This window comes from Megalops cyprinoides, chromosome 7, assembly GCF_013368585.1.
Source record: "Megalops cyprinoides isolate fMegCyp1 chromosome 7, fMegCyp1.pri, whole genome shotgun sequence".
In the NCBI taxonomy this organism is placed as follows: Eukaryota; Metazoa; Chordata; class Actinopteri; order Elopiformes; family Megalopidae; genus Megalops; species Megalops cyprinoides.
In genome coordinates this window covers 34,240,319-34,258,356 of record NC_050589.1, presented here as the reverse complement: position 1 = coordinate 34,258,356, position 18,038 = coordinate 34,240,319, and the positions used below count along the sequence as shown (strand labels likewise).

The 18,038-nt window shown below is 47.8% G+C and overlaps 1 protein-coding gene across 4 annotated transcripts in view; it reads right to left on the bottom strand.

Moving 5' to 3' along the window:
• The window catches only part of LOC118780162 (disks large-associated protein 4-like), a 136,273-nt gene that overhangs the window by 25,574 nt on the left and 92,661 nt on the right, over positions 1 to 18,038 (bottom strand). For 3 of the 4 annotated variants that reach the window (XM_036532502.1, XM_036532504.1, XM_036532503.1), the window contains 5 exons: positions 10,897 to 12,143; positions 9,933 to 10,156; positions 8,781 to 8,867; positions 7,884 to 8,037; positions 5,619 to 5,859 (listed from right to left, as the gene is read on the bottom strand). In XM_036532502.1, the coding sequence (XP_036388395.1) occupies positions 5,619 to 5,859; positions 7,884 to 8,037; positions 8,781 to 8,867; positions 9,933 to 10,156; positions 10,897 to 12,069 (1,879 nt within the window). In that variant the 5' untranslated portion in view covers positions 12,070 to 12,143. The remainder of the gene's footprint in view (positions 1 to 5,618; positions 5,860 to 7,883; positions 8,038 to 8,780; positions 8,868 to 9,932; positions 10,157 to 10,896; positions 12,144 to 18,038) is intronic. The other variant, XM_036532505.1, reaches the window with a different exon arrangement.

The window sequence follows — 18,038 nt, the reverse complement described above, 5'->3', positions numbered from 1 at the left end:
TGGCAACGAGAGTGCAGCAAGCCGCTCTGCGGTAACCTTGTCAAGCCGAATTAAAAGAGCCAACACACAGCATCTCGACCAGCCTATCAACACGTGGTCGTGACCCGCAGAACCACAGCATCGACAACAGCACCACAGTTAGGCATAATCTTTGAAATACAGTGTTAAACTGTACAGCTATTAGTTGTGACTAGCCACATCACAGCTAACTAGCAACTTCAGAAGGAAATCCATCTAGCAATCCTTACAATCATTTTTTTTTACAGCTGAACTCACTCTTAACAACCAAATAAAACATGTTCAACTAGTTAGCTGCAAGTAACAAGCTTAGAGGTATTTCATATTGTAAACTAGAAGGCTAACCAAATTTGTGTTTAACACACGCATGGCAAAGCTATCTGGCAAGCCTCATTAGGTGGCTAGCTGACACAGCTAGCTAAAAAGTTACTGAAAACGATCGGTACTTGTGTAGCTGGCTTCATAGACGTGACTGACTCTCGAAAGAAGTTAACATTATGCGCTAAGAGCCGGCACAGAAGAATGGTGTCTTTCTGCAAAATACTATACCTGTCTGTCAAGCTTAATATTAGCAATCGCAGCCCAAGTGTATTTCACCCCTAGGATATTAGCTATCATTGTCGGTGCACAGTTTACACAGATTACAACCCTGCGATCATGCGATCTGAGTTAACTAGCTTGCAATCTTTTAATCGTGCCTTAATAGACCGAGCAAACAAAATTATATAGATAACATTAGCTAACTACATTCGCCAAATTTCTTTGCCAATATTTGCCAGTTTGTTGGACGCTCCACAGTAAGTACAATTCCAAACCGCAATCAAGCTCTTGCCCCACCACAGGTAGTTAGCTAACATCAGATAGCGGAGTAAGAGGGAAAAAACAATAGTTGAATACGCTCCTTGTGGCTGGTTGCTATGACTATGAGATATAGTAGTTGATACCTGGCTAGCTAGCGGCATCACTGAGAGCTAGGCGGAATTCACGTTTCTTTGTTATTCTGAGACAGCTACGTTAGGCAGCACGCATAGTAATCCGACTCTAAATTTTACCGTATTTATCTAGCTAGACTAGTCTACCTAGCTACATAGACAGGTAGCTTACCGAGCAATTGTCATTAGTTACCTCTCTAAGACATTCGTCATCATCTGCCTAGCTATTAATTTTAGTTTAACAACAGCTACATTAGCTAACGTTTGATAAGTAATTAGCTAGCCCTAATACAGCCAGCTAACTTAGCTAGATTATAGAGTATTTACCACAAAATAGAGCATTAATTTTCTTGTCCTCGTTTGATGATCGATGGCCGTGTCCGTAATTTCAACATCTGTGTACCAGATCAACCACATTCCTTCCACCGCTTTTCCTGCTGGACGATCAATAATCTATTTTTGTTGTTTATTTCTTTTTAATTGATGTCACTCTCCGATTGAGCGTGAGACCTTACAGACTCAAACTCAATACTCCACGTCGCGGAAAGAAAGGAGCTATTTGGAAACACCCTCTATAAACGTGATTGGAGTATATTTTTTCAAGTCCCACCCTCATCGTAATATTATTGGAAGACGGCTGCCTTCAGTCGCGATAATACACCAATCCAATTTTGCTATATTCTTAAGGCTCGCGCCGTATAAATCTGCATCACAAAAACAACCACCCGGCCCCGCCCCGTAATTTATATATCAGTGGTTAATTTCTGAATATCATCATCTTCATTGGTTTTCTTTGTTTCTCCCTCACGCTACGTAGGTTACGCAGGCAACACTAAGCCAGTCTCCCCCCGCCCAAAATGAAACGCTTTATTGAGGAGATAGGAAGACGAGGGATGAGGACGCTCTTATTGAGTGTCCTAACAGCCAGTCCATCATGAATCTCTCTGTTGATTTCTCTGTCGGCTGAATCTCACAGAAGGTGTGTCGCGTCAGAGGTACCACCGACAGCGGTGGCAAATAACGGTTTCGGAACCCGGCGAATAAAGCGAAATGGCACGAGAGCTCATGATATATCATGATAGCAGGGCTAGGGGATGCTGTCAGGCACGACGCGAAGCGACGTCATGTTTACTGATATTTGCAATACAACAATGGTGATGACCACCGCAGACAACAACAATAATTTGAAGTAGTAATATCAGCGTTGAAACAGTACAGAGGAAATCTCTTCTATGAATGAATGTCTATGGAATCCTAAAACGTAGTTTTATGTCTTAATATTCGTCGCAAAGGGAGACTATACGCATAAATCTTCTCTAGTAATATAACAAAGCAATTTCTCCAAACACATGAATACAATTAACAAAGTATAGTTATATTCAAATTAGATGTGACAACTGCAGTCTGCGTTAATGGATATTGTTGATTCAGGGCTGCTTCATGCCGACTTCAGTGTCCAGTAGATGAAGTCAGAAGACAGAAAGGGGAATGCCAACCTGCGCTTGGAGTTAAAATGGCTGCCTGCTCCTCTGCATAAATATGAATTATTTTTCATACCAGGATCTTCTGATCCTTTTTTATTTGTCATTTCCCTTCACCTCACTTTCCATCATACCTCCAAAATAGCCCTCTGACAGTATTTCATGCTTGTAAACATTTTATACCCTAAAAAACTTGTATAAGTAATTCTCAGAACTATTAGTTCACACATTGTTCCAGTTTGTATTGGTTCAGTAGACCTTTACTCCAGTTGTTTCTATGGAAACAGATCATATGCAGATCAATTCAAGCTGCCTGTCATCCAAATTAAGTTTAGTCTCACTATTTTTTATTTAACTTTGAATTGACTATATTTATTAAAACATTTTGTTCAGCGGTTCAAATTACAGCAGTGTTTTGCCTAAATATCCTTCTCCAAAGGTAGCGATGCAAAAACATACATGTGGGTTGCTTCGGATGTGCAAAGCTTTTATTGCAGCTAAAATTTTCTTAGTTGTCTACTGAGGAAAAGAGGCTTAGCAGAATGAATACACTATTCTCGATCCTCCCACACAATTCACTGCTGCATTCCACAAGCTATTTCTGCACTGAGGGACCCGCGTCAGGAGCATGGCAGAATCGGCACCGTTTACACCCAATACCTCAACCGTTTTGCCTCACAGTTCTTGGACAAAGCCATGCTCTTGTTTGTGGCTTTAAAGCAAAGGTGCACTGGGCAGAATTTGGAGGATCAAAGCATGCACCATTAGCGGCAGCACCACCAGCTCCTGTTCTCAGAACAAACCCGCCTCAGGCAGTGCTCAGCTGGCTGACGATGCCGTCTGTGCTGTGAAGACTGTATTCATACCGGCGGTTAGGTCTAAGCCCGGCCAGCTCCTCCCCTCTGGCCTTTTCACCTCTGTAATAGCTGTCTGATTAGCCTTTTGATTGGCCGGGGCATAACACCGCCTCACATGGAGTCTGTTATTCAACAATGGGTCGCATTGATTCTGTAGTTCTGACAGAATCCCGGAACATTTCTTTGGGGAGCAACAGTGAAATTCATTGTAAAAATTTTCAAGCATTCAGATTCAGAATGTGTCTTTGTGGCCATATTCAACGCCGTCACCCGATTTACTGTTTTATTTTCAATGTGACAGAAGAAACGGGGTGACATAGTTGATAAGACTCCCTGTGCAGTGAAATAAGATGATAGCAGTCTAATCTATAACTGTAATTTCCTTTAAAACTGAACTGCCAGCTGTGCCACACTGAGCTAAACACACTTAAAGGAATGGTTTGAGAAAAACCAAATATACTGAAAAAATTGTAATATGACATAAATATGTGAGAACTATAGCCCTTTTTATAAGCATCTCCAGTTAGCTTGAGTTAAAAAGGTCAATTTGCAAGTCTCCTGTGGTAGCAATAACACTATGAAGACTGCAGCTCTGCCTCAGTCAGAAATTCAAGGCGAGCCGTGCAACTGAGTCACCAGCGTACGCCTGAACCACCCCACAGCAGCGCCGCTGTGATTCATCTAATCCTTCCCCCAAAGCCAGTTGCAAAGCCAGTCAGACTCAGTGTGTTAATTTGCCGGTGATGCCTGTTGTACAGAGGGTTTTGGCTCGGCTTTTGAGCGTTTATGCTGTGGCGCAGAGCGGCTGACGAGCCCGAGCTGTAAGCGCTCTCCCACCCCCCCTCCCTCACTCTCCCCCCTTGCTCTCCACCAGTTGTCTCTGCTTCTAGAATGTAGGTCAGCCCGTGTGTGTGCGTGCACGACTGTGTGTGTGCGTCTCACAGGGGAAACGGAACTAGCTGTGTCAGTGGGAACCTGTCAAAACACATTAAGCGGTGGGGGGGCAGATTCGCTGAGCGCTGTCTGTCCACCGACTCGAACCTAGGCTTCCATCCTGACACTCAAAACCCACAGGTGTGTAACCACCACCCACTTCACTGTACGTCGCCTCATTTACAGTGAGGGAAGGGGGGTGGGGAGTGTGCTGGGAGACAGCTGGCCCCGGTCCAGACCCAGTCCTTACCAGCAGCGTCACCTTTTTCTGCCTCATTGGGAGCAAATCGGCCACACAGTGTCACCAGCTCACCCACAGCTCCCCAGGGGTCTGGAGATGCCACAACCCCAGACTTAGGGACGCATCCATTCAGAAAAAAAGGAATGTTTTGTCCTTTGCGTCCCCACTGAGCCTGTTTAAAGGGGATGTGGATTCATTTTATGACACACGCAACTGCGTGCTATCCATTTGCTAACTGTCCCTGGATGGATGTCAGTTACTCTGCATTTGCTCTAAATTTCCATGTGGCTCACCATGAAAGCATAGCTTAAACTGCATGCCTTTGCCCTCAGCTTTTCTCACGAGCTCTTTTTTCATTTTAGTGTCACATTCATTAGGCTGAGCTGCTACAGCTTTAGGGTACAGCTCTAAGACACACCAGTCAAGCCATATGTGTCATTTGGCTTTTCTCAAAGCCCTACATTTTGAACTTGAGCAAGAATAATATCTTTCTGTCTCATGGCATCCTCCTCCAAAATCTACAGACACACAATCACAATGTCCTTACGTTTTATTAGAAAAAGTTAAAAGAAACACCCTGACACCCTAAAATTTCCTCAGTCACCACAGAACAAAAGCAACTATATAAGAGTTAATAATTAATTTCATCTTAAGTTTGCATATTGAAACCTGCCAGGCTGTTCCTGACTGTTTTCATGTGTGACCTTTTTAACTTAATAAGGAGATATACTGGTACTGTCATTAATGAACTCAGCCTTATCTTAAAGGAACACATGACTTGCTATGGCCATCATCATCAGTGAAGGCCAATCACTTTTGCAGGTCTGAACTTTATTTTTTTCTTAGGACCATAACTGAAGAGCACTTGGTAACCAGTTGCAACTCCACACGTGTAAACCTGCCAGGCTGTTGCTGAGTGATTTTGTGGCATCTTAAAAAGGCACCCACGTGCTTTCGAAAACAAGAGGTCTCGCACTTTGCCAGGGGATCACAGGCTGTTCTTTGCAAGGATTCTACTAAACTGAAGTTGCCCCTGCTGATTGTATCACACATGTGAGCCATAAGCTTTTCCTCACATTGAGAAGTTTATTGTGCGCGACCACTGCACGATCGGCCCCCATCGGTCCCCGCCCCCAAGCCCCAGAGGGTTACTCACTGGTGCTGGAGCTGTAGGTGCGGACAGTGGTGGTGGGCGGCGGCGAGTCCGAGTCCACGGAGGCGGTGTCCTCGTCCTGGGAGCAGCCGGCCTGGATGGCGCGCAGGTAGGAGTGGCTCCGCGAGCGGAAGCAGGTGGGCAGGGGCAAGTCCGGGGGCTCCGGTGGCCGGTGGCCACCCTCGTGGAATATGGCCTCCGGGAAGGCATCCTCGTATGGCCGGCTCCCCTCCGGCTCCCGCACCTGGAAGGACACGCAGAGGTTGACCCGCGGGCACCCTGCGGTCCTGAGGCATGCTGGGACAGAGGGGCGGGTCTGACAGGGAGGGTGGTGGGATCACCTTATGGCACCTCTCGTCAACAGCAGGTGGGCAAAGTAAAACTCAAAGCAGGGGTAAAAAGCCAGAGCTTGACATGCAAGTCAGTGCAGAGCTACTTCTAAAACAGCTGCTCTCTCTACAGTAACTTTAGTCTGCTGTCATCAATTGCTAAATGCCAATGTAATGTAATGCCACGTAAAAAAATCAAGGATTCCAAAAGGCCTGTTTGAACAGTATCAATATCAATTGATCAAGAGTGTTTAATGAAAACGTGTATTGGACGGTTTACTATTTCAGAGTTTTTGACACTGAAATTTGCATCCTCAGATTGAATCTGTCCATCAAGGGAAGACCTACCACATGAAGTGCAGTATGTTGCCATAAATGAGTTTGATTCATTAGCAGATATCACTGAGAGAGTAATCCTGTGCAAAACCTGCTCATTCCCTCTGGTAGATCTTCAAAGCAGCTCAGGGAGAAACTCAGAGCATCCCTCTCACGGGCAGATGACTTTACGAGCCACGGACAGTCACTGGTCACTGTCTCTCACATGTAGTCTTTCTGCTGAGAATTCCCTCTGGTTTTGCCTGTATCCAACAGCCAGTTGAAGCACTGGTTGAGATTTACAGACAGCCATGCAGATATTCAGTCCCCCTGGTCCCAGTACTTGGATGTTGTCTTTAAATCCATCACTGTGAAGCTATTAAAATTTGGTGTCCAGGCTGTTCCCCCATTTTGAATTCCATCTTAGCATTTCCATTGTTTGCTGTTAGACTGATCGCATATTCCTTTGTCGATGGCCTTGTGTTTTCTGCTTGTTCTGTTCTGCCTGCAGCTGATCCTGGTGAAAATTGTAGCTCAACTCACATTCAACTGATGTGGCCCTCACCGTATCACAGAAGGTGCACACGAAAACGTGCACCTCCTCCCTTAGCAGGAATCTGAGTTTTTCTGAGGCTCATCCTGATGTACCTGCTATACAAGGCAAAAACTGCCAAGCTTTTCCCAAAATAACTACACTGAACACTTGATATCATAATCTGAGACTTAGATAAGAACACGCCTCATTCAAATCCACTTCTGAGTGCATCTTTCAATCCTGACGATGTGCTTGAAATGAGCCTTACGGTTTCCGTCTTGCGGACAGCAACCCAGCAAACCAGCGAATTTAGGATTAAAGTGATCAGGGCACCCTGGTCTTGATCATTTCTTGAAATTACATTCAGGGCAAATGTCTGCCTCGCTCCAGTCCTTGCCAGTTTAGACAAATGCTAGCCAGCCAGGATTTTCACTGTGCTAATCCACAGGGCTCGTTCTCTGCAGTTACTCCAGTGCTCCTAGCACTGTGACCCTGGCTCAACTCTGTACTTAATACAGATAACTCCAGCGACCTCCACTGAAAGGTGACTGCAGGCAATATGTATGAATTATTCACACTGCATCAAAACTGACTTTTTCCAAATGATGTGAAACCCGCATTAATTTACAGAGCCCTGGAGAGTTGTCGAAGGCATTACATGCAGAATACCTCAAATTATGATATTTTCAGAGTTTAAGCTTTCATTATGCAAATCAAATTGGCAGAAGCCACATCCCTCTTCCAGCCTTGACACGGGTTTCATGACACAGATTACACACTAGAGCTCATTGGAGCCATTACTAGGGTATAGACTCAGGCTCAGGCAAGAATCAGATTCTCTTCATATGGTAATTGCCATGGGTGACACTGTCAGAGAACAGGAGGAGCTGAGCTCTTTCTGAATAATTGAATAATTGAGCCTTGCAGTCGCCGTGTCCTTCATTGTTCGGTGAATTGGAGACAGAAGCCGGGAGTAAAGAGATCTAGCACTGATATGGATCTGATAGTGGAGCAGGGGTATCGCTTGGGGCCCTGAGACCCAGGGCCTGGTGGTTTAGGGGTTCAGGGGTATGGGGATGGGTGACTCACCTGGCTTGTACAGCTTGTCTTGCCCAGTGTGTTGCAGCCCTGGCTGAAGTCCACGTCATTCCAGCGCTGGAAAGGGGAGGTAACAGGTCCATCTATGCAGTCCAGGTTGTCCAAACTGCGATTGGTGGAGAGCTCTTGCAAGGACGGAAGGCAGCTGTGGGGAAGAGAGGGAGAGAAAGAGGGAGGGAGAGAGAGAGAGAAAGCAAAGAAGCACAGACGGAGAGAAAGACAGTTCATGGAGGGAGAAAGGAAAGAGCAGAGAAGAAGGAAATAGAAAGTGATAGAGTGAGAGAAAGGACAGAGAATGAAAAAGAGAAAGTGGACAGAAGAAGGATGGGAAAGAGAGTAAACAGAGGGAAAACAGAACAGGGACAGATAAAGAAGAGGGAGAGAGGGAAAGACAGAACAGAGAAGGAGAACGAGAGACAGGGAGAAAGAGACAGAACAAAGTGATTCAGTTCAGTCCCTGAGATGGGAGGGGCCACATCTGGCCAACCTTGGTGGTTATGCGGTGTGCCTGAGGACCACCCCCTGTTAGATCCCTTGCTTGATTGGCCCATACACTGTACATGCAAAAGCAAATGAACATTTAATAAAGCGTGTAGAAAGCGGCGTGTGCCAGCCATCCAGGTGACAACACTGAGGAAACGTTTGTTTGCGCACCCATATTTTGAAGTCCCCCCCCCCCACAGAAAAACATTTCCTCTAATCCGTGTCAGCTGATAGGCACTCCTCAGCGGCCATATGTTGACAAGGACAAAGACAGGGCACCTAAAACATCAGAAGGTGTGAGGACAGGACAGAGCGTGGGGTCGTTTGGGGTCATTTGGACGCGGTCTCTCTCTACAGCAAGCTGAAGCGCGCCCCCTGCTGCCGGCCCCTGGAAGCGCCACTGACCTGCCCAGCTGGTGCAGAGAAGTCACACTCTGCAGTGGAGACCACAAGGCCCCCAGGTCGTCCTGCAGCATTGAAAAATCCCAGTATCTGCAGGTCCCACAGCAAGGGGGTGGGGCAAAAGGAGGGAGGGAGGGATAGAGGGAAGGAGGGAGGGGGCGGAGCATGTGGGGGAGGAGCATTAATATTGCTACCAGACTCTGCCCATTCAAACCCAGGGGACTCCTTCACTTCACACTCCTGACAATAGTCAATAGAAGTTCTCTGCAGAGATTCAACCTCTTTTGGTGTAACTCATATATACAGTACATTTAGTGTGAACAAATATGTCAAATTATCATTAACCACGGAATGCTTTTAGTCCTTGCTCTGTGGTAAAAGGTTTACAGATAAATGAGTGATTGAGTGGTCATTTTTTGTTCAGGATTGAGTCGGAATGCTGCCATCTGGTGGTTGATAAGTGATCTGACAATTAACTGAGATATAATTTCAAGCCGTAGACAAATTGAATGTGGACATCGTACACAATCTTACTCAAAATACTGTTGGGGAAAACAATGATAGTTTCTTGCTTACTTAAAAATCACTAGGATATTATGTTCCCTCACAGTGTAAATAAAATTTGCTTGTTTAGTTGCCATGAATTGTTTTCATGTGTTTGTATATCCATAGAGAAAATTGTATTACCAGCTTATTGTTTTTTATGAAATTTAATGGAAAAATAGTTGTGAATCCTTCTATGATATTTTTATCAGGACTTGTTCACTGGAATGAGAATGGACATTCTAGATGTTCAGTAATATATTCATCCATTGTTGTTCATTTACGACCAGCCTTTTAACATGTCAACAAGAAACATGTTTCACAAAGAAGTGTCAAGCACGAGAAAAAAAGAACACCCTCTCCAGTAGGTGGCAGCACAGCTCACCAGTGTCAAAAACCTTTTTAATTTCATTATTTTATCAGTCTCTTAAATTCCTCACACATGCACACACATACACATGCGCTCAAATGCCAAGACAGGCATTCTCCAGGACGCCTCCTCTGTAAGAAAGTGTAGAGTACTGCAGGAACCATTCTCATTCCCGTCTGAATGCAGGTTTGTGTCCGCGTGCAGTGGTTGGCTGGGGGACCAGGGGTGCGTGGCGCTCTTACTTGCGTGGCGGGAGCTGCTCGCTCAGGGACTGCTGCGTGGCCTTTAGGTAGCTCTGCCTGCGCGCGGCCATCTTGGGTGAGGGCTTGGGGCTGCCCTCCGAGTCCTCGCTGTCCTCCAGGTCCCCCATGGCCTTGACGTAGCTGCCACTGCGCATGCGCCGGCATGGGATCTCGCTGGAGCCCCGAGTCCGGCCCAGGGTGCTGTTCCAGTCCCCCAGGGGCACCTGCAGGACCGCGACACAGCCCCCTGTCACTGCCCTACCCCAAATCCTGACCCATGCTACCTCAATACTCATCCACATTGACTCACTGGCTAAATGCTGTTATTTTTCATCAGTAAACAAAGCGACAGTGAGGCATAATGGTACAGGAGCTGGCTAACCAGAAAGTTTCAGGTTCAAATCCCAACTAATCTGTAGCTGTAGTACTCTTAAGAAAGATACTTAACTTGAATTGCTTTCACATACACAAGTGAACAATCGTTAATTCATTCTGTACAAGGGTATCTGCTCAGCTAATAATGTAAAATCAGTCAGGTATGAATGAACCTGTGCTCATTCAGCAATTCTTCTCACCCTTCCTGCATATTTTGCAATTTGATTTAATCCAGCCATTGTCTTAATTATGAGTTCATATGAACTGGATCTGAAAGGTAGTGGAACTAATCTGGCTGGTAGAGGCACTGAATTGATAAAACTATACAAATCCATATTGGCAGTTTAATACCAGCGCACACAACTGCAGCCCAGATTTGTGTTACAAGTGCTGAAATTCCCATGAGTGTGTGTGTGTGAACAGACCCATTATATTTGTACAATGAATGTATAGATATGAAGTGTTCCATGCCAACTTGTAAGTTGGCAAACAGCATACCAAAATCAAAACTGAATATCAAAATAACTTTTTAGGACAGCAGCCCAAAGGTGTGAATGGCTGGGAGAAGACTGGAGGTGGGCTTACTCACTCGTGCTCCCACCTGCAAGTAGTGGCAGGTCAGGTCCTGGTGGCAGGACTTGGACTTGAGCAGCGACCTGTCGATGGTGGCCAGCCCTTTCTGACACACCTGCCTGGCCTGGCTGAGCGTCAGCGTGGACCAGGAGCCCCGCTTGACCAGCTTGTTGTCCCCTGCCCCACTCCCCTCGCCCTCGGGCCCCGGCAGGGCTGGGCACACCTGATACTTGAGGTCGTTGTTGCTCTTGGAGGTCTTCAGCATGTGGCCGCCAATGGTGTTGTAGCCCTGTGGGAAGTACCTGGCTGGGCCCTGGCTGTCCGGCACAGGCCGGCCCAGCGTCATCATTGCCATGGGGTTGTTGCGGTAGTTGGCGGTGGCGGTGGCAGAGTTGGTGGCGTCGGCGCCGCTGTCCAGGTTGTCCTCGGAGCTCCAGAGGCCAGACATGTTGGAGCGCGGCCGCCGCTTGGCGCCCTCCGTCTTGGCGCGGTCCTTGCTCTTGCTCCGGCGGTTCTGCTTGCCCTCGTCGGCGCCCGCCGCGCCCCCGTTGACGTTGCCCTTGACCGAGCTCTCGAGCGACTGCGACTTGGCGAAGAGCTTCTGCACGGAGTGCATGAGGTGGCGGATGCGGCCGGGGCTCTCGCTGCGCTGCTTGGACACACGGCCGCGCTGGAACTGCAGCGTGCTGAAGCCGTCACGCTGCACGGGCAGCTGCTTCTCGAACTGGTCCAGCAGGTTGGCGGGGAGCCGGTTCATCTTGCTGCCCGCCGAGATGGTGGCCGAGCCGCTGGTGATCACGTGCGCCCCGCTCAGGCCCGGGCCCATGCCTGTCCCCATGGACGCGGAGGTGGCCAGCGTGCCTGTCCGGATGCCCCCGATGCTGCCCCCGCCCGTCACGGAGCTCGGGGAGAGGTCGCCCTGGTCTGGGTGAGAGTTGTAGTGGATCCGGGGGAAGGTCATGCTGTTGGACATCTGGTTGTTGAGGGGCATCAGGCATTCAGGGGGCAGTGAGGTGGGGCTGGAGGGGGAGAAGTGCTGGGGGTCCAGGGTGCCGTAGTGGTCCATGGTGGGGCTCAGGAAGTAGGGGCTGCGGGGGTCGGCGGCCAGGGGGTACAGGGGCTCCTGAGGGGCGGCCGTGGGGTCGCAGGAGTCGGACAGGTGGCGACGGTTGGTTCCCAACCCTTTCATGGTGGCCAGAGTGTCCCTGTTAGATCATGGTTCTGGACTGGGGGTTGGTAAGCAGAGGTCAGGGTCGGGTCCTCCTGAAAGAGAAGAGGAAAGGACGGTTAGATACTCAAAGACATATACACATCCTCACACATACACATACACCTTTTCCCACACACACACACAGACACACACACCCACACACATGCACAAACCCTCACACACACACCTTTTCCCACACACACACACACACCCACACACACACACACACACACGCATACACACATCCTCGCGCACACACACACACACACACACGCCTCCCCCCATGTTTTGACATTCAAAGTATGACAAACCTGTCCTCCCTTGCATATCAGATGGCTGATCAGTTAAAATCTCAACTGTCACTTCATGTTAACCCCCGAATAAGAGGCAACTAACGCTGGCAGAACTGAGAGCGGCTGAAATCGTCCTCATCAGAAAGATAAGTGTCTACTGCCCTGGTCCCTCCCCTGCTGTGACCATCAGCGCTGTAATGAGGAAATCGAAGACAAACACACTGTGAAACAATGTACTGCTGTGGGCTCGGGGTTAGAAGTTCACTCCGAGCCCTGTGTGAGACCAACAATTACAGGCATACATCAGCAGCTGTGACTGCGCTGGTGAGAAACGCTTTGTTCCCAGATGACGCCAGAGGCAGTGGAGGGGACCATGTAAAATGACTCCTGCTCATTTCTCTGATCGTGGAGAGTCTATTCTCAGCTCCTCAGGTAGCTTGACACAGAGTGCAGGTGCAGCGTGCCCGGTGAAGTTAGGGGCAAGGTGTGGTGTGACATGGCTGCAAGACCCAGCTGGACTCATGGATGATGTGTTTTTGTACGTGTGCATGCAGGCGCGTGTGTGTGTGTGGGTTGTGAGTATTTGTGTGTGTGCATACACTTGTGTGCTTGTGTGTGACTGCAAAGCACAAATGTGTGAATGTGTGTGACAGTGTCTTTGCGCCTGATGACAGTGTGTCAGAGTGTGTGTGTGTGTGTATGTATGTGTATGTGACAATGTGTGAGATTGTGTTTGTGTGTACATAATAGGGCAGGTATGTGTGTGACTGTGTGAAACTGCATGTGCATGTGTGTTTATATGTTTGTGTGTGTTTGGTGTGTGAGTGTGTGTGTGTGTGTGTGTGTGTGTGTATTTATGTGATAGTGTGAGTGTACAGTGACAGTGTGTGAAATTGTGTGTGTGCATATGTTTGTGACAGTGTATATGATAGTGTACATGTACAAATGTACGTGACTGTGAGATTATGTGTTTGTGTGTGTATATGACAGTGACTATGTGTGAGATTTTGTGTGTATGTGTATATATAATAGTATGTGTGTGCATGTGTGTATATGATATTGTGTGTGTGTGTGTATGTGACAGTGTGTGATATTGCTCGCGTGTAAAGGGCAGTTGTCTCCTCTGCCAGTCCTGCTCACTGACCCCCACTTCCCTGCAACCTGCCTCTTGTTAGCTTCCAAGCCCAGCCGCCCGCCACCGGCAGACCTGCGGTGGATAATCATTTCTACTTCCAGCTCGGCGTCGAGCAGTGCCGGCGCTCATGGGAGGCCCTTATCCCTGGCGGGCTCGCTCCCGGGCGCCCATCTGTTTCTGCCCGAGCCCGCGGGACTCATCGGCAGCCCTGGCACGGGCTTGAAAGGCCTCTGTCCATAGGAGGACCAGGGCTGGCCAGTGTGGTGCCTGTGTGAAACAGTAAGAGGATTGACACAAGGGGAGCGTAGGACCCTCCTGCGTTCCCAGGCTGTCTGCTGGCTAGCAGGTGTCACGGTTGACAAGGGGGCGGGGCTGTAGGACTGGCAGGAGGGACACGCAGTCAGGACAGGTGTTGGCGCACTGGTGTTCTCACCTGTCCCAAACTACAGATGCCCGCGATAACATGGCAACTTCTCTGTCTCCTCCCCCACACAGACGGTTATATAACACAAGGCTGCAGCTCGAAAACAGGTATTGCGTGTCATATGAAAACGTGCATTTGAAGCCAGGTGAGGTAATGTAGATCCCCTTGTGGAAGACAGGCCGATTGTGTTGGATGCAAGGACCGAAGCTGCTGATTGGCAAATGCCTGGCGATCAGAGGGGCCCCTGCCTGTGGAAGATTTGTTTTGCATCAGCGTGGGTGGGGCTGGAGCGGTTCGATCGGGCAGCCTGTCACATCGCCGGCTCAGCGCTCACCGACCCCCACCCCCCCTACCCAGAAGCCCTGGCACCCAACCTGCCCCCTGAGAGATGACGGTCATGGGAAAGCACAAGCTTCACAATCTGGGAGTGTAACGGCTATGTGGGCTGTTGCTGGATTGTCCTACCACTTCTGCACAAACAATGCTGTTACCTTTCCTTCACCTCTTCCCTGCCTCCCCCCAGACATCAGGGCCTCCATTGGAAAACTCTTTGATGCATTCCCATCGAGTCAAATGAGACCTCACAGTGTACAATTTCAAAAAACTTTGCTTGTTCTTACAAGCTTGAAAACATAACTGTGAGCTATAGATCTATAAATGTAAAATAATGACAGCAGGGTGAAGTGTTGCTGTTTTGTTAGAGAAACACACAAGTGAGGACCATAAATCCTGTCATCCGTTCCTCTAGTGAATACAAACGGCTTTCACTGAAGCTGCATGGACTCCAACAGCGTTTAGCTGTGTTTCGAACTGCAAAGAGGGCCTACCACTCTATCCGTTGGCCCAACATGTAATTGAAAACAGGAATAAATAATGAGGAGCACCAGTTGTGTTTATGCAGCATGTCAGAGCTGTGTCAGATCTCATCAGTGCTAGTGTGCCCTTGAAGGGGTACCTTTTAGATACATCACTTCTCAGGTCTGGGTTGGATTGATATGTTGCTGAAACCATCGTTCAGCGGGAAACATCTTCAAAACGAATCCATGGCTAAACCTATCAACAAGACCTCATTAACTTGCAGCCGGCTGTGATATCCCTGGCATTAATAATCCGTGGGCTTGTTCATTTGGCATAATTGTGGCTTTGCTGGCTGTATCTTCAACTCGGCTCTGATGTCATCTGCCATGTATATAATTCCACCTCCCAGTCAATCTCCTACACCCTATACTTCATAGGAGCAGTGCCATGTAAGGAGCATTACCTTATTAGTTCACTGCTACTTTACTATGTTTAGTCAAATTTAGACTTTCTGCTCTTATTTCACTGAGAAGTTGCACTCCAATGTGTCAAATCCAGATCAATAAAAAGAAACAACTTTATAATAGTTTACTACGTCAAATATCTAGTGCGGCCAATGCAGTGCAATAGATGGGGGGGGGGGTGACATTATAAAGAAAAACTGACAAACAGATTTAAATAAAGACTCAAGTTCCACACAACAGGACGTCTGGCATCGCCTCCCCAGTCTATTAAATTGCTTGCACTGGAAAGCTAGCCGCTAAAGAGGCGACTGAATGAATGCTGAAGCCTTATCAGGATTGTTTTGAAACCTGTGTGAGACACAGGGTCCAGCTCGCGTGCGCGGGTGACAGGCAGACGGTGACCAGCGGGGAGGCCGCGAGTGAGATGGGTTTTACAGAGCATGAGCCAGGCGAAGATGATTATCAGTCTCTTCATGCTAGAGAGGCTATTTAAAAGACGCACGAGAGAGAACTCTGAAAACCTTGAAATGTGTCTTCCCCCTCCAATTTTTTGCAACCAGAATGCAACAAACATTCATGTCCAGTGGCCGGCGTCACTGGCCCTTTGCAGAAAACATGTTTGCGTACACCTTGTGCGGGGTTTATGAAGCAGATTTTGTTGCCCCATGAACAGGGGAGCGACCATCTGTCAGTACCGTGAAAGGAGTTCTTGGCTTACCCTACAGTCATTATTGACCTTCCATGTCGCTGTACGGGAGATGGCTGCAGTTCAGTGTACTGCCATTAGGTGGGGCTAGGGACCAAATCAAGCTGGCACCGGCCACAGTGGCTGGGGAAACTAAGACGGTGGAAGACTCTGCAAGTCAAGGAGAATTTTTTAACGTTATAACGAGCTCATTCAAATTCCACTAAACGTTTTATCCGAGACGCAGAGCAAATTAACTGAAAAGATTCAAATTGACCATCTGTCTGAAGTTTTTATGGCTATTAAAGCACCTTGCACATGTCTCACTGGTTTCAAAAGCTATTAACTAACTGTAATTATTCTGAGGGCCACATTTTACAATGAAAATGTGAATCATTTGCATGGGCGTTACATATGGAGCTACTCAGTGGACCACAGACACACTCAGTGTTCAGACACAGTCAAGGTCTGCTGCAAATGGAAATATTTGCTGACTTTTTTATTATTACATAACAGTCGTATTGCAAACCATTCCAAAAATAGCACTGATGTTCCTCTCAATTAAAACTATTATTATTTATTTCAGTTCTGTCTAACCAAATGTGCCAACACATCTAATTCTTTGACATGGAGATTTCTAATATTCTATGTTTCATATAACAAGTGAAACAGACTGTTGGAAGGTGGTGCTGTCTGAGTGTTGTCTGTTTCCTATGTCAAGTAAACATAGTAGGAAACTGTCCTAATATCATGGTAAGTTGGCCTTCCTGAATGGATCGCTTTGAAAGGGATGAAGAGGTTAAGCTTAGCAGACCTGCTTTACTCCCCCCCAGACAGTGCCAGTGAAATGGCTGAGGGGCGTAACGGTTCCTCCAGAGCAGGAGATTCAGGAACGTGCAGAGGCTGCCAGGTGACACTGACTCATAAGGGGAAGTAAGGGGGCGTGGGGGTTGGTGTAAAGGTCTGCAGCAGCACATGGCTCGGAGCTCAGGGGCCAGCGGGGTCGCTGCCCCTCTCCCTCCCCCAGCACAACGCCCACAACCCACCTTTTCCCAGACCCCCCTTACCACACCACGCCGTTACAGCGAGGCACAGCCAGAGGGGCACAGGTCAGCCCTCTGGAAGAGAGGCGGAAAACAAAAGTGCAGGGGGCGCCGCGGCGGACCCTGGGAGAACGGGCAGAAAGCTGGCAGCCACAGCGACGCTGGGGCAGGCTCGGTCAGACAAGGCCACCTGCCGCGGTTCACCGGGCCGCTGTGAACACTGCCTACAGGCTAACTCATCTGGCGAACAGCCTTGCCTTTGAAGAACATGTGAGATTTGAGTGAATAAAACTCCTCTGAATCGAATCCAAGGGCTGAGGGGGTGAGAAAAGGGTCTGAAATTTTTGCCTCAGTTTTCTATGAAGTGAAGGCAGAGAGAGAATTTCAGCGAACAAGAGTATTGCTGGGAGTGTGTAAGTTGGGGGGCGGGTGTCTGGTGTGTGTGTTAAGGTCAGAATGTAGAACATAGGGTGTGAGAGTGAGTGTGCCACAGTTTCAGAAGGCAGAACAAGTGTGTGTGAGTGTGTTGTAGTGTCAGAATGTAACGGTGTAAGAATGTAAGTGTGTCGGTGAGATGCCGTTTCCCATGCTGGGTGAGCTGACAGTGACTTGCATTCACCTTGTCCTCACTTAACACAGTCTGTAGCATCTTCATCTCTCGGCTAGGGCCCCACATTAAGCACTGCACGAGTAAAACTCATCCTCTTGTTCTTCATGGGTCCTCTTTTTAACCACTCTCTGAGGACCGAACAGAATTATCACACCAAACGACAGAGGAAATGTCATGCTGCAGACAGAAGCGCAGAGGACCATCTCTGCTCTGACAGCAAAAGCATTCAGCAGTCATTGTTTTGCAGTTTAAATATAGTTATGTTTTGTTACCATCCCAGACAAGCAATGGGAGTCACTTTGAGTTTAAATCATTGTTTTAATATAAATGAGGACATTTAAGAGGAGTCTAAAAATGGCAAGAAAAATACCTTTGAGCATCAGGGGAAAAATGTCTTCATCTGAAACTAAACTCTGGATCAGATTAGATCTTCATTACATCACTGAAGTAGATTGCTGCAGTGCGTCATTAGGCATATACTGTATCTACCAGGAAG